A 22,521-nucleotide genomic window follows, 5' to 3' on the forward strand; every position below is an offset into this window, starting at 1 on the left:
TGAAAATATATATAGAAATAAACTTTGGAAATTTCTATCCCCTTTTTTATCACCAAGACGTATCACATCCCAAACCGCTGAGAAAATTGCGATCTAGAAACCTCTTTTCGATGTCTAAATTTTAATTACTACCGTCACGAGTGATAGTCACCTGTCTCAACATCTATGACAAGATTGACTCAAAAACCAGTACTTAAACCCTAATAGTGTGTCACCGGTGAAGGGTGCCTTTAATTGTTACAGAGGTGCCCTAGATAGTGCCACGCATTGCTACAGTTGCGACATACATACTATTGTAGTAATGTGTTTGGGGAGTGAGATACCTTTCTGAGTACCTAAAACCCCCAAAATAAACAAGGTAGACGTAAACAAACAAATGACGTATTTCGTCTCATGCGTAATTGTTTCTTCTTTAAGTTGTCGGTCTCTTTGAGATCTTCATTGTAATCAAATTATGAAAAATGTTAAGTAGTATCAGTTTCCCCACACATAATTAGCGTTAAGGGAATCCAAATATATCAAGACGAAGTGGGCGTTTTCCCCTCAAATATAACACAATATTCAAATTGTATATTAATGGAAAACCAAAACCTCACATTCAGTGGTATTTCTTTTTGGAGAGTCAATCTTTTAACGATAGCTTCTCACCCCAGGGTATCTACTCACACAAATTTTAATCGAGTCGCGTTAAGTTTCATTAATATTTGACATTTATTAAAACATTATTGTAAATAGTGAAATGCGATAATTAAAATAACATTTGAGGAAAATGATCATTAAGATGCACCTCCATGACCGCACTAGTGTAATCTGTACCTTAAAATAGGTATCTGCACACACATATCAAGCATCAAAGTTTAATTTCACGTATAAAACATTAGATTTATTCAGTATCCAATTAAACAATGATAACAGAAATACGTATCAAGAGTCCTTGTAAATCATTTTATTACTTTTAACTGCTTACAAACATTTTTCAATAATCTTGATGACTATCTGATTTCCAAGAAAAAATCTATACCATGCACATTTTGATGAAGACCAGATATATATTTAGGGCTCTTCAATTCATATTCTCACGGTATCAATACATTTTCCATTTGAATAAAACATCAAATGCATTGGAATTGGTTTGCAACTAAAATGTGGCTGAACTGTCAATTTCCTTTTAATGTCCTTCCATTCTGAATTCCTGAGGGGGAAAAAACCATCTGAAATATGTGCTATTGCCTTTGTTCTGCCAGATAGCTTTGCAAAATTTATGGACCCAGCTTCTGGAAGAAAATTTGGCCTACACCAAACGTTTGAGTCCATTTTGGCCCATAATCAGTAATAGCTCATTGTCACTAGCCATGTGTTTCAAACAACTTTTGTTTCTTGAAATGAGCCCAATATGCGTAAGTGACTGGCTACTTATCAACTGTCCAAATATTTTAACTTAAAGTTACTTTTCAGCTTATACCACCTTGTGAAACCTGCCCATGGAGTAAACTGAAACTATATATAGAAAAAGGCATCTGATACTCATTACACATGTCAGTTTCAGACTTAAGTCAACGAACCCCATTCAGTTGACAAGAGAATCAGAATTCAACTTTGAGATACATATTAGTACCCATATGAATGGTAGTAAAATAATTAATACACATGCATTTAATATATGAATTGCAAGTATATTCCATTAGAAATACTTTTTTTTACTGAGATGCTGCTCATATGCATTAACCGATGGATGAAACTGGACGAAATTCCAAGTATAAGGCTCACTCTGGCTTCCAGTGTATGACATCAAACTTATATATAAACACAATAAGAGTTTGTACTTGAAACATATTAAGGTTACCCTGCCTCAATATATCAAAATGAACCCCTTTCAAGTATGAGACTTGCCCTATTAATAATAAATAAATGCCAATAAAGTTTGAAAGTATTTGGATTCCATACTGAAACACAGGGAAAGTGATTAAAATTGGAACTCTCCCAAGAATGAAGTATGATTTTTTAAAAAAAAAAAAAAAAAAAAAAAAAACCCAACAGGGCCTTCAGGTCTCCAGGACCTAAGAATCCAATAGACCATAGCAGTAACTAAACAAAAATATTACGTAACTAGCCAAACTTCAATTTTACTGGCTCTCAGCAACGCACCAATGTTGATGATGCAGACTAAAAAAAAAAATTAAGTAAATATACAAATAAATAAATAAAATTAAATAATGAATAAATAAATACAGATTGTACTGGCTCAACAAGCTTGTCAACTCATATCCTAATTTCTTCTTTTAGTATGTCTGTTAATGGCCCATTGTTTAAGAAGGAACATGTCATTGCAATAGTTCGTACACAAAGCTCATCGTACAGGAATAAGTCACCTACTAATACAATAATAACATGCATGAACTTTGATAAAAGATTCATATTTCCAATTCGTAAATTGCACATTAGCTCTTCTACTACTTGACTAAACCAACAATTTCCTGACAGCTTTCAGCTTTATTGTCCCCCAATCATTCATATTCATATTGACATAATTCTGAGGTAGGCCTTGGACCACGACATCCTCAAGCAAGGAAAAATGTTCCAACTGCTAGTGTTCAGAGAACTGAAAAAGTTGTCCATTAAACTGGCTCTGCAGGCCAAAACATGAATTGCTGCCGTCTTGCTCGTCATCACAAAATACTTGGCCTCAATGTGGTCAACCAATCACGGGTGTTTCTCAGTCAGTTCCGAAATATTTGGTCCCAAAATGATTTGGAGCCACAGGGTGGACCTCAGAGGTCAACAGTTTCACTTCTGGAAATGTTTGGAGTACAGATCTGACAGCTGGAAACAGAAGACCAAAGAGTACAGTTTAACTGATGGATAATAAATAAATAAATAAAAACTTTTTTAACGATAGCTTTCAGTCTATTTACTAGACCTTGGTCATGATAATAGCACTTCAGATCCTGATGGGAAATTTTAAGGATCATATTGCTATCTTAAAACTAGAGGATCAGAGAGGCGATACCGCCTCCGAATATTGTACCACCAGCTGGAGCAAGCGCATTCGTATAGACCCCCACATACACAAAATAAGGGACACAGCCACCAGTTTTGTGCTTGACAAGCTGTAAAAATGCAATCAACAAGAATTTTTAAACTTTTGCAAAAAATATATATGGTACAATCAAATTTAAGTTCTTCGTAAGATGTAAGATAGGTCAAGGGTCCATTTCAAGGTCACAGTAAATTGCCAGTATATGACTTCCTATTCAAGTTCAAGAGTAACTATGGACCTATCTCTGCCAGTTTTGGAGACAAAAGGAAAGCAAAATTTGCAAAGTTCAGTTCATGGTGAAAAGTAGGTCAAAGGTCAATTTTAAGGTCACATTTAGATTGCCAGTATATGACTTCCTATTCAAGTTCAATAGTAACTATGGACCTATCTCTGCCAGTTTTGGAGATAAAAGGGAAGAAAAATTTGCAAAATTCAGTTCATGGTGAAAAGTAGGTCAAAGGTCAATTTCAAGGTCACAGTAAATTGCCAGTATATGACTTCCTATTCAAGTTCAAGAGTAACTATGGACCTATCTCTGCCAGTTTTGGAGATAAAAGGAAAGCAAAATTTGCAAAGTTCAATTCATGGTGAAAAGTAGGTCAAAGGTCAATTTTAAGGTCACATATAGATTGCCAGTATATGACTTCCTATTCAAGTTCAATAGTAACTACGGACCTATCTCTGCCAGTATTGGAGATAAAAGGAAAGCAAAATTTGCAAAGTTCAATTCATGGTGAAAAGAAGGTCAAAGGTCAATTTCAAGGTCACATTTAGATTGCCAGTATATGACTTCCTATTCAAGTTCAATAGTAACTACGGACCTATCTCTGCCAGTTTTGGAGATAAAAGGAAAGCAAAATTTGCAAAGTTCAATTCATGGTGAAAAGTAGGTCAAAGGTCAATTTCAAGGTCACATTTAGATTGCCAGTATATGACTTTCTATTCAAGTTCAATAGTAACTACGGACCTATCTCTGCCAGTTTTGGAGATAAAAGGGAAGCAAAATTTGCAAAGTTCAGTTCATGGTGAAAAGTAGGTCAAAGGTCAATTTTAAGATCACATTTAGATTGCCAGTATATGACTTCCTATTCAAGTTCAATAGTAACTACGGACCTATCTCTGCCAGTTTTGGAGATAAAAGGAAAGCAAAATTTGCAAAGTTCAATTCATGGTGAAAAGTAGGTCAAAGGTCAATTTCAAGGTCACATTTAGATTGCCAGTATATGACTTTCTATTCAAGTTCAATAGTAACTACGGACCTATCTCTGCCAGTTTTGGAGATAAAAGGGAAGCAAAATTTGCAAAATTCAGTTCATGGTGAAAAGTAGGTCAAAGGTCAATTTTAAGGTCACAGAAAGATTGCCAGTATATGACTTCCTATTCAAGTTCAATAGTAACTACTGACCTATCTCTGCCAGTTTTGGAGATAAAAGGAAAGCAAAATTTGCAAAGTTCAATTCATGGTGAAAAGTAGGTCAAAGGTCAATTTTAAGGTCACATATGGATTGCCAGTATATGACTTCCTATTCAAGTTCAATAGTAACTACGGACCTATCTCTGCCAGTATTGGAGATAAAAGGAAAGCAAAATTTGCAAAGTTCAATTCATGGTGAAAAGAAGGTCAAAGGTCAATTTCAAGGTCACATTTAGATTGCCAGTATATGACTTCCTATTCAAGTTCAATAGTAACTACGGACCTATCTCTGCCAGTTTTGGAGATAAAAGGGAAGCAAAATTTGCAAAGTTCAGTTCATGGTGAAAAGTAGGTCAAAGGTCAATTTTAAGGTCACAGAAAGATAGCCAGTATATGACTTCCTATTCAACTTCAATAGTATCTATGGACCTATCTCTGCCAGTTTTGGAGATATAAGGGACTAAATGTTATAATTTTGGAGTTACCATAATGTGCCTTAAATTTCGTACAGAAAAAATTAATTAAAATAAAGAAAATGTCATTTTGGTCAAAATTCTTGAAATAGGAGGTGCTCTGAAGTTTCAGAAGTTCAAATTTGATGAAATAATGTCATTTTTGAACACAAGTTGTCTGCTTTTCCAAGCCTTATGTTTTATTTTTCCAGAGTTCAAAATTTATTATCCATTAACGTACTGCACATTTTGCTTTTACCACCAATATGTACTTTTTGATACAGCGTAACTCGAAAACCGTATGGAATACAAAAAAACGGAGACCACCTCCAGTGTTGGGCTTTACATGCTCTACAAAATGCAAAAAAGAATGGGTCTCTAGCATTAACGGTTCCCGAATTAGAGACAGTTTTCAGTTTCGGTATCTTATGGCCGCTACTCCCGTGAAAATGCACCGATTGACCCCAAATTCATGGAGATGAAAGATGACCTGAAGGGTAACACTTTCCAATAATATTATTGGTTAAGTCTGTGTAGTGTCTGAAAAACAGGGCAAAAAAATTTTTTTTCGTACAAAATTTCATTTTTTTGAAAATTTTGGCCCATTTGACCTTGAAGTAAAGGTCAAAGGACAAATCCAAGGGTATATTTGAAATCTACACATATGACTTTTGGAAAGCCGTCTATAGAAATTTTTCCCATAACTCCTTCCGTACGGTAGATAATTGGCATTTAATTTTGCCATTTTTAGACAAGGGTACATTGTAATGAGTGCCACACCCAGACCCCAATACCGACAAAGCCCAAATTTTACATGGAACGAGTTGAGATTATAGGTGACCTAAATCCATGAGATGGGTACGGGGGCCCTTACCGTCTAGGAGGAGAAGCGGTAACGGTAGCCGTCCGGCGGAGCCGGCGGAACGATCCGGACGGGACCGAAACCATGTGTTCCGCCAGCGCTAACGCTGGTGGTACAATAAAAAAGGTCATCATTGTACATTTTACAAACAAGGCTACAAGGTGGTGCTGATGCAAACTGTCTTGCATATCTCACAGTGCCCAAAAAAGTCCAACCACCATGACCTTGAAAATGGGCCAAGGGTCAAAAACAAGACCAGACTGGGAATCTCCACCTATAGTAGTGCATGTCTTCAGAAGAGTGCTTTAACAGTCCCACCAGCCAAGTGTGGTCTATGCTTTTCTTTACACACAGATTTAAACTAGGACCACACCAACAAAGCCAGTGGTACAAAATTAGACTGCTCATATTTAAAACAAGTCTTTTTATCTTACCTGCAGGTGTAGTAAAGAGATTCAGAATAATAATGTTGTGTTCTTTCACCTCGTGCTCTCTGAGGACATTAATGGCTTGAATCACAGTGTTACCAGTGCCTGAAATGATCATAATTATAAACTACTGGGATGAATACCTTGGTCACTATGGGGCAGGAATTTATACACTTGTGTATTTACATAACACAAAGGTTTGCATTAGAAAAGATTAAATAATTTTCAAATAAAACAAAAGAAAAGTTAGTTGCACAATATCTGTTAGAGACCATCTATGATTTGCAATGAGTTATAAGGCTATGCAGAGTATAGCACTGTGTATTATCATAAAAATTGAACTGATGAATAATTTGTAATGTGTGGTTTAAAAATCCCTCTTAATATATCCCATGTCCAATTTTAGTTCATCCAAAAATATCAAGCAGCTTACCAAATAAGAGTTTCACTTTATGTTTGTAGCTTGTAATCTTTGTGCCAATAACATTCACCACAGTTACTTTCCTTTAAAATGTATAATGAAATACTCAAATATCTGTCAACTTAATTTCTGTATGGTAAAAAAAAAAAAAACTGCCGTTTATGTAAAAGAAGTCCAGAGCACAAAAAACAGGAAGGAAAAAAGGCCACACCTGGAGAACAGGATGAATGACAACCATGCCAACTGAAACTCAATACTGTTACTAGTAAGAAGAGAGCCTTTTTGGACAAAACATGTAAGAATCCATGAAGTCACACATAAAAACATCCATTTAGAGCCTTATATATATACATACACACAACCAACAGACTTCATATAAAGCCCTTTTCGTGTTAAGTGGTATACTTCAGCGATACAGTTTGTACACTTTGAGACGTGCTAACATGTAATAACACTGCAGGGGGTTTTACTCCCTATTACAAATTTGACTCAGGTGTGCTTTTTGCTGTTAAGACAAGTTAATTAAATGGTTGTTTAAAAAGCAGAGGCTCCATTTAAGTGAGTCCTTAATAATAATATAATAATATATTTATTTCAAGTATTAAATCCATAAAATGTTCAATAGACTGTACAACATAAAATACAAAGAAGTTTATAGATAAAAATGGTTAGATATATTTTATATAAATAAGAGCTAAACTAAATTGTAATAAACAGTAATTAAAAGTAAAAATCCAAGGTTTCTTTAAAATTGTAAAATTTAAAATTCATGAATAAAATGTCTTAAAAATATGAGTTTTTAATTCCTTTTTAAAAGATTCTTGTGATGCTATTTGTCTAATAAAAATTGGCAACTTATTCCATTCTACTGGTGCAGCTACACAAAATGATATGCCACCATATGATTTTAACCTTGATTTTGGAACTTTCAGTAAAAGTTTGTCAACAGACCTCAGGGATCTTTGAGGGCTATAATGTTTGACTAGATCAGTTATATATGGTGGAGCAAGATTATTAAAAGCAGCATGTGTAAAAACTAAAACCTTAAATAAAATTCTGTCCCTAACTGGTAACCAGTGCAGATGCTTTAAAATTGGAGTGATATGGCAATCCCTAGGCTGTAGTATTAAAAGCCGTGCTGAGATATTCTGGATGCGTTGTAATCTTAACATACCAGTCAGGCTATAAAGTCGTAAATCTTTCAAAGTGTACAAGTACATTCTGTATTGCTCAAGTATATGGCTCCATATGAAAAGGGTCTTAATACTGTAGATTTTGTAGAACCCACATACATACACTTATAACACCACTGCAAAGTATAACATTTATGACAGTCCCTTTTCAAATACTAACCTAAAGCCATTCACACAATTTGCCCTATAGACAACCCTTCCACAGACCCCGACTCTAATAACCCCAACACGTGGTCAAATAGCCCCTCTTAAGGAGCCCCCTCCCAGGGCCTCACTTGTATACTACCACATGGAAGAGAGACACAAAATCCCCTTACAGAGCCCCACTGTAGAGTCACAGTCAGCTTTCCTTCTTGATGGAACCAATTACAATTTGGTCACAACAATGGGGGTAAAAAAAGGTACATTTTATCTGGAAAAGACCACCCTTTAAAATCACTGGCACCCCCCTCCCCTCAATTGTGCTCTACACATACAGAAAATCAACTATAGACCACTACATCTTACTTGATTTACACCCGTCGCCATCCTCACGAGTGTCTGAAATTGGGATGTGCAGCTTTTATTTTTCTAATACGCTAAGACTGGGGACAGTTTTAAACAGAACTTTGTGCATAACTTTGAACTTTGAGGCTGAAATTTTATTCTACTTTTATCCAAGACTAAGCATTTATTGTCCAATCAATTGAAATATTGACCATGGCTTAAAAAAATAATAAATTTAAAACTGTTTAAAGTCAATAGTTATAATAATGAGCTAGCCTATTTTAAATACTACTGCAGATGCAGCCCAAATTAAAGAGAAAAACATGAGTCTGATTAGAGACCAAAGTTCAATCTTTGTTTATTCATCCAACAAGTGCTACATGTATGCTAGGCAAGCATAGAGAATTTTAGATAAATACTCTAGTTAATCAAATACATCTTATAAAATAGCTTTGTTGTATTTGCAAAAAATTATTTTTAAGCCAAAATAATGCACTAGAGAGGCCATTATGTTTAAAGATATCAACAAGGCAACGGTTGACATAGCAACAAGAGACAAACATGACAGTGTATCCAGATATTTGAGCATCTGCCAAAACGGCGCGGGGGGGGGGGGGGGGGGGGGGTATACTTACTCATAATTGGATACATTAGCAGCACTTTCCTCTTGTGAATATCTGGTGGGAATTTTGCGTAGAATACTTTGGCCACGTGCGTTTCTTCATCACTCTGGATAAGAATTTTTCCAATCCTGATTGACCGACAGCAGTCTCGGAGACCTTGTTCCATTGCCTCTCCTACCAACATAACATGAAAACTGTGCTGTTAACATTTACCTCAATGTACTAGAAAATTGGATAAATTCTTCATTTGTGTGACTGATAGTACAGTATTTATGTATTATAATTTTTTTTTGTACCTTTTTATGAGCTTAGTCTGGCATTAAGTATGATTAAAAAATATGTTGCTAAATTAAGAAAATTCATGGAATGAAAAGGAAGATATTTATATATCTTATTTCAATCAATCTTGAATTACTTCAAACAACAAAAGAAAAAAAATATACAAGATCTAACAAACATTTTAAATATACATTGGAAACAGAATTTCATTATTTCATCTTATGTATAACTGTGATATGTATTACTTGCTACTAAGAAAACAATGCTTAGAATCAATCAAACTCACCACTCCTCATAATACTGACTCCACAATTGCCTCGTTCATACTTCAGTCCATCGTATGGATACCCTGTAATTACATTGAAATATGAGACAAGTTCAATGACGGGCAATAAAAAGCCCAAACACCTTTTAATATGTAATGATGGTCTTTACACTATGACAGTATTCTCTCATTCTGTGCAAGTAGACTTTTTTTCTTTTGAGTGCATTTTAAAAGTGTACACAAGTGTCTTAGAAAACTCTTCCTTATTGTACAAGTATAACTGATATGATGGTGTGTGTGTGTGTGTGTGTGTGAATCTGCCTTCACACAAGCATCTTCCGACATGTCCTCACCTGTGGGAGTAATAACTGAACATTTCGTATAAGGCAGCTGATTCAAACCTTCTTCTACAACAAGACGGATCTAAGACAGAAAAGAATGAAGACAGAAACATATTTTAGCCAGCAAAGATATAAAATACAGTTAAAGTTTAAATAATTTCATCTTCCAATATAGTTAATTTTTTTAACTGGTCATTCAGGCCAGATCTTTACAATTTAATTGCAAAACTAGTTTCAAATCTACAACACTGAAGGTTTTGATATTTAAGAATCTGATGACAATTCATGACGTTCTTCTATTCCTAACAGAAATATTGCAAAGGTTATTCTGACTGTGCATAAAATAATATCTGGCTTGTAAAATGTTTTTTTGAAAATATTTATGGCTCCTCGCAGAGGTTCAGATGTGGGAGTTCGAACTCATGTTAGAGCTGCAAAAATCTTTCTCCTGTACAGATCTTGACCAACAACTTGATAAACATATTATTGAGTTCAAGGCAAATGCATTATTGGGTGCAGTATCCAAATAGCAAGTTACTTTGATGCTTAAAGCAATATCAAGGTGTTATTTCATGCCATTTCGGTGTTTATAGTGAGCCCATATATCAATGGTAATTATTTTAAACTCAGAATTTTCTGCTTACCAATCTATCTGCATGGAATATAAAATCACTCCTAGATGTGCTCCTAGAATATAAAACCAAAAACTTGCAACATGGTTTAATGCCACTTAAAAGCCATTCTTACTAGTACTCTAGGGACTCTTTGAAAACTTTGATGGAAATAAACACAAAAAAAAAAAAAAAAATACAAGCAATTATAGATAATAATTTTTGAAATTACCAAGAGTAAACACTTATCTGAATAAAAAGTATCATTGAGAAATAAAAAATTAAAATCCTTCCGAGATGACATTTGGTGTAAAAATTAAAATGCAATATCCCGAATGACCTGAAACCGACATGTAAACAAAAATTTTAAACTCAAATACGTAATAGGTTACTGAAATATAAGCGCTTGGCATTTATTAAAATGGGCACAATTGTTACTTGATAGTTTCTTTTGTTAACTGTTTGACAAAATAAAGAATCCATTGTGAAGTAGCACCGGTGCACGTGCCGTTTAAATTATTTTAACGTTAACAAATTTATGCTTACTAGTACAATATTTCAACTTACTTGTCGCGAAGCACTGTCTGTAATTCCTTTATTTGGTCGGTTATTTTCATTCGTATGAGATTAGGTCCTAAATCATCTTGTGTTTCGTGTGCAACTGAATTTTGAATCAGATCTGGTTCCATTTTCTCCACCTTGCTCGGTAAGTGTCGGTAAGAGACAAATACACGTTTTTCAGCTACTGTTAGCTGATGTACACATGGTCAACCGCGTAGCGCACAAGTTTCTACGCTGCAAAATATAAACCACGGAGATTCAATCACTTTTAATAAGAATACATATCTATGTTTTGTTAACGTTGGGCCATTTTCTAACAATGAATGGTTTTATCTAAATACCAAGAGATGTTTTACGTGTTCAAAGATGAAATGTTTTGTCAGATGCTAGCGGATGTATATTTTGTTTACAGCCCTATGTCGCCATCTACAGTTGTGTCTGAGTTGAAGGTCATGGCAGTGTTTCGTCTACTACAGCGACTTGATCTGCCACGCTGTAGTAAATTCACCCCCTGCATAGATAAATCCAAATCTCTTCACAGTTGTAATTACAGAAGATTTCCACAGTGCTCCTTTCTGCGACCAAAGACTTTTGGAATCGGTCCAGGTTACCAGGTACTTAACAAAATATGTTGAACTCGCACAGCAATTCACAGCCCTGATTTAACTGGAAGGGGAATGCGGGGTGGGGTTGTGGGGGGTAGTTGAAATATAGAATGAGCGCCCGCCACAGATCTAAAACACCAGCCATTACGTGGCCGTGGTCATTGCAGTGCAATCTATGTGTATAGTCAGAACAGTCTATTGGGAAAGGAACACGATTTATTTGCTATTTTGATTAGAAAAAGCTAAATATTGCTTTTATTTCCCCTGCCTCTCCAAAGAGTCTTCTGATGGTGCTTGCACTCACTTGTCATTTATTATTTAACCATTCAAATAATGTAAGATTTAGTTTTAAAATATTTAGGGTTCTTGCCAGAGCCACTGAATTTGAAGTCATCATGCACAATTGGTTATACTGGACTTATAGCTCTGCATTAGTTTTTATATTAGAGGTGAAAACTCTGATTTAAATACGTAGCAAATAGATTAATAGGAGAGTCAAAAATTCTTTATATACATATTATAGGAATGTTGAATTATTTTTCGTGTAACATTTGAAATGCAATATTATTTTGTTAATGCTAGTTCTCTATCTTTAGACTAACAAACATTCTGAAAATCAATCTTTGCCATCATTTTTGAAAATCTTGTTTAATGAATGGCAACTGCATCCAACTGTTGGCATTATATGCATGAAACACAGCTGAATGTGAATAGTCTAATCAATATTTTAAGGTACTCTCTGAAACCAAAGTTACTGGTGTCCACAGATATGGCCACACCTCTGATGGGTCTGACCAGCAAAGAAGTGAGGCTGGGAACAAGGAAAAAAAGACCACTCTTTCAAAGAATGACAAGAAAGAAATTAACCACTTCTCTAACGGACCAGACCAGCAAAAAGGTCAGATTGATGCCAAGGGAAAGCTTCCTGTGGACATATTATCAGGGAGCAAAGAGAAAGATGTCAACAACTGGCAGGTTTTGCGCAATTTGATGCGTTTTGTTTGGCCAGAAAATGATCCTGGAAGCAGGGTTCGAGTGGTCCTTACTGCCTCATTATTGGTTGCATCTAAGGTAGGTTGTGAAGTTGCTGAAACATGTTGGGGAGCACCTGAAAGCAGTACTTATTATAGGAGATTATAGATCATTTTCAAACAAAATCATTTTCCCCAAACAAAGTGATGGTACTTGTAAATGCACTGCATTATTTAGTATTGTTTCATTAAGTTTCTTATGTAGAGTTTAGAATTTTTGATTCATCTAAAAGCATTCAATTATTAAGCCAAGTTAAATACTGTAATGCCCTGGAGGGAACCTAATGTGCATTCTAAAGCCAGAAAGTTTGGAAATGATTGTCTATCTGACTGTCTGCCTGTGTGCAACTGTAATCCCCTCCCCTCTCCCTCTTTCATCTTCCCTTCCTTTATGCTTGATTTTATTTGTCAAAAACTAAAGAAAATATAATAATAAATATTCTATTATGTCAGTTTATCCTTGATTTTGTAATGATGTGTACCATATGAAAATAATAAGTTCAATTGTTGAAGCGTTTAATTATGAGTATGCTAGCTTTTACTCTATTTCTTCAAATTGTTTTATGAACCTATTTGTTATTTTTAGGGTGTGACCGTCACCGTACCTTACATATTCAAGTGTCTGGTAGATAACTTGAATGAGCAAACAAATGCTTTGAACGTGGTTGGTGAAGCTGCAGATATGGTTTTTATATTGGTGGTATCATGTAAGTTATAGGTGGTTAACCTTTGTATCAACAGATATAAGATACAGGGGGAGAGAAAACCCTTGTATGAATTTCTTTTGTAAATTTCTTGATAGATAAATTTTATATAGATGTTTTTTAGGTCTGTTTGTAGGCATTGTATGCCATACATTGGCTATATACTAATTAAAGGAAACGATGTGCTATATTGTTATACATTTGTATTTTAGTGTCCAAGGCACAGTACTGGTAAATATATTGAATTTGATATCTTCCCTTGGAAAATATTTGTTTTTTGGTTCAGATGCAAAATCTTGTTATCTTGATCCTGATTACATGTTATGTCCTTGTTTATCAGATACTGTGCATCAACGGCAGCATTGCCATTTTTTTCTGTGACATTTTTTTTTACTTTCGTTCCAGATACTCTTGCGCGTGTGACTGCTAGTGTCTGTAACGAGCTGCGTAACTGTGTGTTTTCCAAGGTATCCCAGAGGTCTGTGAGGCAGGTCGCAAATAAAGTATTCCACCATCTTCACAGCTTAGACCTCAGCTTTCATCTGGGGAGGAAAACGGGAGCACTTCTTGATGCAGTTAACAGGGGGTCTAAGTATGTTTTTCACACCCTCCTTTTTTGTAGATTTGGTTGAAAGATTGAATTTGTTTTAGTTTATACCAGAATTCAGTTCAAAAAGTCCAGTCCAATGCATTACAAAATAAAAAAATGTTACAGTGAAGAAAAAAAATCTGAAGATGTTAAGTCATTATGTATCCATAGTCTTACATTGCAATGATATCAATTCTATTGGCCTTTGGTAAAGGTTAAACCATTTTTTCAGATATTTAATTTGGTTATTAGATGCTTTTACTTCCCTTGAAGCTGTTACAAATGACAAAATATGACAGTCTTCTAGATCTCAGATATATACATTCTGCATTATATTTCAAGTGTGAATGTGAATTATCTAAGATTTTAACTTGATACATGTCACTTTTTCTTTATTGTTACATGATTATTCATTTATTCCAGGGGCATCAGTTCCATCCTATCTACTTTAGTAGTGAATCTAATACCTACCTTATTTGAAGTCACTCTAGTCACTTGCATCATGGTAAGTCATGCTAGTCACTGTTTTTATGGCAAGTCTGCTAGTCACTGGCTTCATGGAGAGTCATGCTAGTCACTGACTTTATGGAGGTCATTCTGTGTTATTTACATATATCATAGTTGATTTGGTAGAACTTTCTAATCAGTGTACAGTTGTATTGTTATGGAAAAATATGAAAAATATGGAAAAATAACTTTATCAAATATTTTGCAATAGGGGAAGTGTTTCACGTGTTTTTCCTAACTTTTACATTTGGATTATCTCAAAAAAAAGAAAAAAAAAAAAAATGAAGTGGGCTTTTTTTCAAGCCAGTGTATTTTCCTGTTATCTTATAGTAGATATGTGGTGAAAGAATAGCATTTTGTTTTTATTCCAGTATTACAAGTTTGGTGGGACTCTTGCCTTGGCTACTCTTGGCTGTGTTGGACTGTATGTAGCTACAACTTTAGCCATAACTACTTGGAGGTAAATACATATCTTTTTGATTTTATGAAATATTTCCTTTGAATTTTAAATCTTGGACTATAAGGTTTATGGTTTTCTCGAGTATCCAGTATCATGTCATTCACATGGATAAATTTAAAGAGAAGAATTTGGGAAATTTTGTGTTTAAAATAAATAACTTTCAATGGTCATTCCAAATTTAAATATCACTTCCGATAAAAGATTCTGGAAATTTTGTGTTTAATAACTTTGAGTGGTCATTCTAAATTAAAATATCACTTTCTGTAAAAGATACAAGTATTGGCATGGCATGTATGTGTTATTTGATGTACATATTAAGATCTTCTTTAACATATATGTAGAAACCAGAATCATAAATTTTCTTAAATTTTTTGCAGAACAAAATTCAGGAAAGCCATGCAGAGAGCAGATGATTTATCAAGAAATAGACTGCTTGACTCTTTAACGAACTATGAAACTGTCAAGGTATGGTGAAAACACTTAACAATGTACTCGTATCAAACACCAGCTGTTCTTTATTCAACTCAATGCCAGGAGGAGGCGTGTCAATCTGTTAATTGCATTCAACAAGAGTCCCCATGGATTTTGTTCGAACTACCTAGTTCGATAGTTTCACTGTAAACACACCCTCACATCTCTTTCTGTATGTTATATTTCAGTACTTCAACAACGAACCATACGAGGCAAAACGCTACGACGAACCTCTAGCTAAGTCTGAAGATTCTAATATAAAGATAGCTTACAGCCTAGCCCTGTTGAATGGGACCCAGAACTTGATTTTGAATATAGGTATATTCACGGGAATGCTAATTGCCTGTAATGGAATTAAAGAAGGTATGTCATGGTATTTTAAAAGCAGATTTGTATGATATGTAGGTTTAGTTGTGTCATGGTATTGGGTAGGTTTTTCATGGTGTTTTGTGACTCGATTTCACCACCTGGCAAACTTACAATGAAATGGTATTAAATGGGATATGCAGTGTTGAAGAATTGGGCATGCCATTTACAGTGTACTGTAGGTAATGGGATGGATAGTGATGTCCTAATTACAACTTTTCTAGAGCTGTATAATGGCAGCCTTTTATAATTCTAATTTTATCATGGAATTAATGAAAGAGCATTCAAGGAAAACAGCAATTTGCAGGCATAATATAAATAAGAATGATAAAATAAAGAAAATTGTTTTAAAATGACAAGGTCTGGGTTCAGCTGAAAATGAAATCACTTTCTCCTGAAAGTTTAAAAAATGTCAAGGACCTTTGTAAGAAACATCATGAAACATTTCCCACTAATAAACAGACCCACAGGTGATGATGAAAACATATCCTTGGATCCTTCATTGGCAGAGGTCATGATTTTTAATTGTTATTGTATAATGCTAGGTACGATGACAGTTGGTGACCTGGTGATGGTGAATACGCTGCTCTTCCAACTGTCTCTGCCTCTTAATCTCCTCGGCTCCAGCTACAGGGAAGTGCAACAGAATCTCATTGACATGCAGAGCATGTTTAAACTTCTAGGAGAGACTTCTTTGATAAAGGTAGAGGAAGCTTTTAATATTTCTTTGGGGAGGGAGTGTGGGGTGGAGGAGGGGGGTAGAAAGTGGCATGTGTGACTTAATAATATAGGTAGCAATACAATTTCCCTGTATATGAAAAGCAATAAAGGCAATACTGGCATGTACAATTGGGGTGCGAAAGTGGAATAAAAGTATACATGTTAGATCATGAACTATGTAAATGTGCTATTGATAATGTCCCTGGCTTTGTTACTAGTACATGGCAATTAGGGCGCATTCAGAAGAAGTTGATCCCCAGACTAGTTAGTCCATGGATCGATAAGTTGTGAATGCTCTCAATCAGAAAGGGAGATCTTCTCAGTGAGGTTTTCTTCTCAGGACAAGCCAGACGCAGCTGATTTGGTTTGCACCCCGCAGGAGTCGGAGATTCGATTTGAAAATATCCACTTTAGTTATGTCCCTGGCAACCCTATCCTGCAAGGCCTATCTTTTACAGTTCCCAGTGGAAAAAGAATTGCCATTGTTGGTGGCAGCGGATCAGGGTATGGTAATAAACATAAATGTTCAAACACCTTGCAAATTTTAAAAAATAAATTCGTCAGGGTTTCCCTTTTTGTATCTCAAAATGGTTAACTGTTGTTAAACACAAAGCCAACGAACATCTCAAAATGTTGAAGCAACATTTTTAAGAATTTTTTTAAACAAAACAGTTTAAATCTATGAAAAAGAGACTTACGGACATTTTATATCGCTACTTGTAGTTTTACATTTATGCACAGTCCGTGCTATTGACATTAACATGATAAATCATGATTTTATCTCCTGAAATGTTTGAATTGAAAATTCTAAATAATGCATAATTCTCTTTATTACAGAAAGTCCACAATCATCCGGCTACTGTTCAGGTTTTATGATCCTGAGCAGGGGAGGATACTTGTAAATGGGCAGGACATCAGAGACCTGAAGATGGACAGTCTGAGGAAAGAAATAGGGGTTGTACCTCAGGTGAGAGAACTGTTGAGGAAGGAAATAGGGGTTGTACCACAGGTAGGAGAACTGTTGAGGAAGGAAATAGGGGTTGTACCACAGGTAGGAGAACTGTTGAGGAAGGAAATAGGGGTTGTACCACAGGTAGGGGAACTGTTGAGGAAGGAAATAGGGGTTGTACCACAGGTAGGAGAACTGTTGAGGAAGGAAATAGGGGTTGTACCACAGTTGAGAGAATTCTACTGAGGAAGGAAATAGGGGTTTGTACCACGGGTAGGAGAACTCTGTTGAAGGGAAGGGGGGTTGTACTACAGGTAGGAGAACTCTATTGAAGGGAATGGGGGTTGTACTACAGGTAGGAGAACTCTATTGAAGGGAAGGGGGGTTGTACTACAGGTAGGAGAACTCTGTAGAAGAAGGGAATGGGGGTTGTACCACAGGTAGGAGAACTCTGTAGAAGAAGGGAATGGGGGTTGTACCACAGGTAGGAGAACTCTATTGAAGGGAAGGGGGGTTGTACTACAGGTAGGAGAACTCTGTAGAAGAAGGGAATGGGGTTGTACCACAGGTAGGAAAACTCTATTGAAGGGAATGGGGGTAGTACCACAGGTAGGAGAACTCTATTGAAGGGAATGGGGGTTGTACTCTATTGAGTATTAGTGTCTAGGCTTATCTTAGATATGGCATTGTTTGAGAGTGTATGTAAGATATACTAATGTTCAGTTGATCATTATAATATTTACTTCTTTTGCCTTGCAGGACACTGTATTGTTCAACGACTCAATCTTCTACAACATAAGATACGGCAATGTCAACAAAACTGAAGAAGATGTTTACTATGCTGCAAAGCTTGCTGCAGTACACAAGTCTATTATGGGCATGCCTCAGCAATATGACACTCAGGTCGGGGAAAGAGGATTAAAATTGTCAGGTAACATGTCAGTATGTCTCACCATGAGACTTTGCACAGGTTATATGTCTGTAATGATATAAACAGCTGGGAGGCTGGTGGCCAGGTGTGTTAAAACTGATTATTCAACAAAGGAATACCTCTGGAGTTGGTGCAACCATATACGATGTGTTGTTCTGCAGACCTCTGAAATTTTAACTAAGGTGATTTTTCATTCCAGTGATATTTATTTATTTTATGGTTTAGGCATAGGATAAAAATAAATTATGACTTTGATTCATACATTTAAACTGTGCATGTTATGTTATGGTATTGGCTGTGATGTTGTGATAAATGATGCACATTCCCTTTGCTGTGATTGGTCAGATCTTTGATTGATTACTTGCATCCTTTACTCTAATTGGTCAGATCATATTTCTTCGATCATGTCAGAGGTTCTCAAAATTGACCATAAAATGAACAGGTAAGATTTACTGTGCTCATTGTATTAAATGGAAATAAATTCCTTTTACTTAATCTCAATTTAAGTAAAAGGAATTTATTACCATTTACTTAATCTCAATTTAAGAAAAGGTTTACATAATCTGTTGCTAGGATTTCATATCACTTTTCTGTGTAGGTGGAGAAAAACAAAGGATTTCAATTGCGAGGGCAATCCTGAAAGATCCCCCTGTGATTGTGTACGATGAGGCCACCTCCTCTCTGGATTCCATCACAGAACAGGTAGGTGAAATCAGCTTTGTGTGTGTGCGTGCGTGCGTGCGTGTGTGTGTGTAAGAGCGCATTCAGAACAGATGATCTGTGAACTAACTGATCCCCTGGACTAAACATGGCCGACCCCACTTCAAAATTGATGCCGCTAATTCCCAAGTGGTCTCCCCGCCCCCACACGCATCATTGTTGCAGGGGCCAAGCAATTTTAATTATGTTTATAAACTGCAATACCAAGATTTAATCCGTTTAATGGCGCATGTGGAGGCAGAGAGGCCATCAGGGATTAGCAACATGGCTTTTGAAGTGGGGTCAGCCAGTAAGTCCACAGATTGTCAGTTCTGAATGCACACTAAGCTAAAAATGTAAATGGATAAAAACTGCTCTTATGAGATTCATATTTCACAACTTCACATTGTAAACATTCCAGTTATTCTGAAATCTGTGCTTGCCATCAGACCATATAGACCTTCATACAAGGTTATACATTGTTATACATAATAACCTCCGAGATTATTGCAAAAAACCAAACTTTTTAGAAAAAAAAAAATGGACTTACTTTGAATGTTGGAATGGTAAGTATGGTAAAACCGTTGTTTTTTTTTTTGTTTTGTTTTTTTTGTTTTTGTTTTGTTTTTTCACGCCAAAACGAATGGTTATCCCTTTATTACAGTATGATACATTTTAATAAATTTATGGTCAGAAACCTTATCAGTTCCTTGTAAGAAACACTCCATTTTAACTTCAGTCTCCTATATAACTGTTCTTTTTTCAACCTTTCTATAGTACAGGCCCAATTATTTCCTGCACATGATATATCGGGTGCACTACATTATCCCTTTAACTTGATGCAACAGCAGTGGCTTTGTGAAGTTCCATAGGCCCCGTTTACTGCTGTGAATCTTCAATCTAATTCTCAATCTCAATTTTTTTGTTCCAGAACATTCTCCAAGCCCTGGACAATGTGACCAAGAATAGAACCACCATAGTTGTTGCTCACAGACTCTCTACTGTAGTTAACGCTGACGAGATCTTGGTGCTAGAGAATGGAAGAGTAGCAGAAAGGGGGAGCCACTATCAGTTACTTTCATATCCAGGCAGTCTTTATGCCGAACTGTGGAGCAAACAGCATGAAATGGCCTTAAAAGATGCAAATAACAATAATGCCAATGATAGTATTAAAACAGAGGAGGACCTGCCAAGCTAATGCAGGTTTTGCCTCAAACATTTCTCTTGGACTAGTTTACTCCAGGCAAGCATATACCAATATTTTGATACCAGTACTTTAAAATAAATTAAATTTTTTTTTTCCAAATATAAAATCAATAGACACCGTCAAATCAAAATAACTACTTAAATTTTCACTATTAAGATCAGACTAGTAACTTGAAAAAAATGACATTGTTTGTGGTCATACTGTTGCCTTGATCCAGTGGGGTACATAATAAAATCCAAATATTACTCTTGGAGCTTGATTTTGTGAAGATTTTCTTGAGCAGTATTTTTTTAACATTTGTAACAGAAGTGCATAGATTTAATATCTTATGTGGTATTAAGGCAAATCAAGAAGAAAACTTTTAAACTTTGGGATAAAAAAACACTAAAAACTTATAGTCTAAGGCTCTATTCCCATAGATTTTAGATCGATCTATCCCCAACAGCTATTTAGCGTGAACCCCCAGGGAGTTAGGTCGATCTAAAGTAGGTCGATCTAATCTATGGAAATGGGGTGTTAGAAGTGTCAAGGTGAAGCATTAGGATAAAGTTTTAAATGTATGATTTTTACTTGCAAGTCCATAAATATCAATCGATTGTTGAACTTTGCTTCGGACAATTAATATTATTGGATCACTGTGTCATTAACTGTATCAGTTAAGCTGATTACACTCAGTAAGAATGGCCGCAGGGCTGGATTGATATAAATAAGCTGCATTCACAACAGATGATATGGGGACTAACTGATCTGCAGACTAAGTTTGTCCAACCCAAGTAAAAGCAATGCCGCCTCATCATCTACTGGTCTCCCCACATCCACAGGCACCATCCCTCCAGGGACCGAGCAATTAAACCTCGGTTCCAGGATTTATTCCATTTAAGGTGCCTGTGGACATGGGGAGACCATCAGGGACTTGCTTTTTAGTGGGGTCGGCCATATTTAGTCCACAGGTCAGCTAATATGAATGCGACCATAGACCCTTGGTGTCTATTGGAATGGGGGTCATAGACTGGGTTCCCACAGATTTAGATCGATCCATTTGGATGGACCTAACTCCCTAGGGGTTCATGCTAAATTGCTGTCAGCTTCCGGGACCGAGCGTGCAGGAAAGTTAATTACCCCCTTACATTTTTTAGTAGGCGGGACAGCCGAGTAAGCTGACAGCAATCTAGTGAGACTCCCCAGGGGGGATAGATTGATCTAAATATCTGTGGGAATGGTCTCATAGAAGATGATACATACACATAACAAAATAGTCTGTTTCTTTTTTAGTCACATACTTATTTTAATATTGGTGCAAAAGAGATAAACACTTACAGGACATATACTCCCTTTTTGTTGCTTTCTTCACCAACACAGGCATTTCAAACATGAGATATTCCAGCATTCATCATTTTTTTTTTTTTTTTTTTTTTTTGCCTTATAAATTTGATAGTTATTAGTTATGCCCGGTAACTATTGTCATGATAATTGGCATGACTGATGACTTGGTTGTGAACTATAATCTGGTTTTGTTTTAAATTTCTTTGTTTAGAAGAAAAGCCCCCAATTACCATGCTCTACTAAACACATGCTTTATTTCACCTGGTTACTGATAAAAGTAGAAGTAAGCCTTTTTAAGAAAATTTGCTAGTAGTTCTTAAATTTGTGATTAAAAAGACCCTTATATGTGAATTCTCAGGCCACTTATTCGGAACAGATTGTGGAAATTGTTTTATTTATTATTATATTTTTTGGAAACTGGAGCAGTCTTTGCAGTAGCAGTGCCCATTAGCATGGCACTTGCCAGGAGCGGATCCAGGATTAGGCCTACCCAACTACCAGACCCAGCACCGAATGATCCTGAATTTACCAATAGATCGGACCACACTACCCGTTTTCAAGATGTGCATCAGTACACATTTCACAGTATCACACCTCCGTACAAATTTTGAGATGAGGGGCACTACTTTCCAACCTCGGTTAGAAACATCACTTATCACATCCTGCACTAGGCAAGAGCAGTGTCACGTCTGATACTTTGTAGCGCATAATTACCCCCCCCCCCCCCAGTTGGTCATTTGAGGTTTTGCGTTATCTTCTCACCTTCCTGTACAAAAGGAATACAATGTGAAAAACTGAGACATCATTTCTTATCAAATATTAAGTGTAAAAAAAAATGAAGGTTCTTTTCATTCCCCTCCCTACTTCTTGTTGTTTTTATTTGATTGAGGAATTTATGTATAAATTACATACTTTTAAGTTTAAATATTTAAGTCAAACAAATCATGTATTTTTTGCCCAGTCATCATTTACTTGTGATGTAATAA

General features: G+C 35.9%; 2 protein-coding genes across 3 annotated transcripts; one reads left to right on the plus strand and one right to left on the minus strand.

Annotated features, from left to right (window-relative positions):
* Nucleotides 1–926: 926 nt before the first annotated feature.
* On the minus strand, nt 927–11,203 carry LOC106178700 (uracil phosphoribosyltransferase homolog). 2 transcript variants are annotated; one of them, XM_087014603.1, is made up of 8 exons: nt 10,980–11,203; nt 10,446–10,488; nt 9,814–9,883; nt 9,482–9,544; nt 8,929–9,090; nt 8,315–8,347; nt 6,200–6,298; nt 927–2,820 (listed from the first exon to the last, which is right to left on the minus strand). In XM_087014603.1, exons 1-8 carry the CDS (start codon nt 11,099–11,101, stop codon nt 2,714–2,716), a joined length of 699 nt encoding a protein of 232 aa, XP_086870729.1. In that variant the 5' UTR covers nt 11,102–11,203; the 3' UTR covers nt 927–2,713. The 2 variants fall into 2 exon arrangements, with proteins under 2 accessions (XP_086870729.1, XP_086870730.1); XM_087014604.1 differs by lacking the exon at nt 8,315–8,347 and having other exon boundaries at nt 10,980–11,200.
* A 171-nt stretch (nt 11,204–11,374) lies between these two features.
* Nucleotides 11,375–21,575, plus strand: LOC106178701 (uncharacterized). The gene is made up of 14 exons (XM_087014600.1): nt 11,375–11,587; nt 12,311–12,649; nt 13,196–13,316; nt 13,719–13,905; nt 14,326–14,407; nt 14,781–14,869; nt 15,247–15,334; nt 15,529–15,703; nt 16,252–16,409; nt 16,767–16,930; nt 17,264–17,393; nt 18,135–18,306; nt 18,905–19,008; nt 19,937–21,575. Exons 1-14 carry the CDS (start codon nt 11,390–11,392, stop codon nt 20,201–20,203), a joined length of 2,274 nt encoding a protein of 757 aa, XP_086870726.1. The 5' UTR covers nt 11,375–11,389; the 3' UTR covers nt 20,204–21,575.
* Nucleotides 21,576–22,521: the final 946 nt, after the last annotated feature.

Source organism: Lingula anatina, chromosome 6 (genome assembly GCF_051362555.1).
Source record: "Lingula anatina isolate TDL-2025a chromosome 6, LinAna3.0, whole genome shotgun sequence".
In the NCBI taxonomy this organism is placed as follows: Eukaryota; Metazoa; Brachiopoda; class Lingulata; order Lingulida; family Lingulidae; genus Lingula; species Lingula anatina.

Coding starts and splice junctions, on each gene's coding strand:
- LOC106178700 (XM_087014603.1), bottom strand. CDS start 11,101: ATGGAACCAGATCTGATTCAAAATTCAGTTGCACACGAAACACAAGAT. Junction 10,489..10,979: donor CAGACAGTGCTTCGCGACAA/GTAAGTTGAAAT, acceptor TTTATATTCTAG/GAGCACATCTAGGAGTGATT. Junction 9,884..10,445: donor TATTCCATGCAGATAGATTG/GTAAGCAGAAAA, acceptor TTTCTGTCTTAG/ATCCGTCTTGTTGTAGAAGA.
- LOC106178701 (XM_087014600.1), top strand. CDS start 11,390: ATGTCGCCATCTACAGTTGTGTCTGAGTTGAAGGTCATGGCAGTGTTT. Junction 14,870..15,246: donor TTAGCCATAACTACTTGGAG/GTAAATACATAT, acceptor AATTTTTTGCAG/AACAAAATTCAGGAAAGCCA. Junction 17,394..18,134: donor AAATAGGGGTTGTACCTCAG/GTGAGAGAACTG, acceptor TTTGCCTTGCAG/GACACTGTATTGTTCAACGA.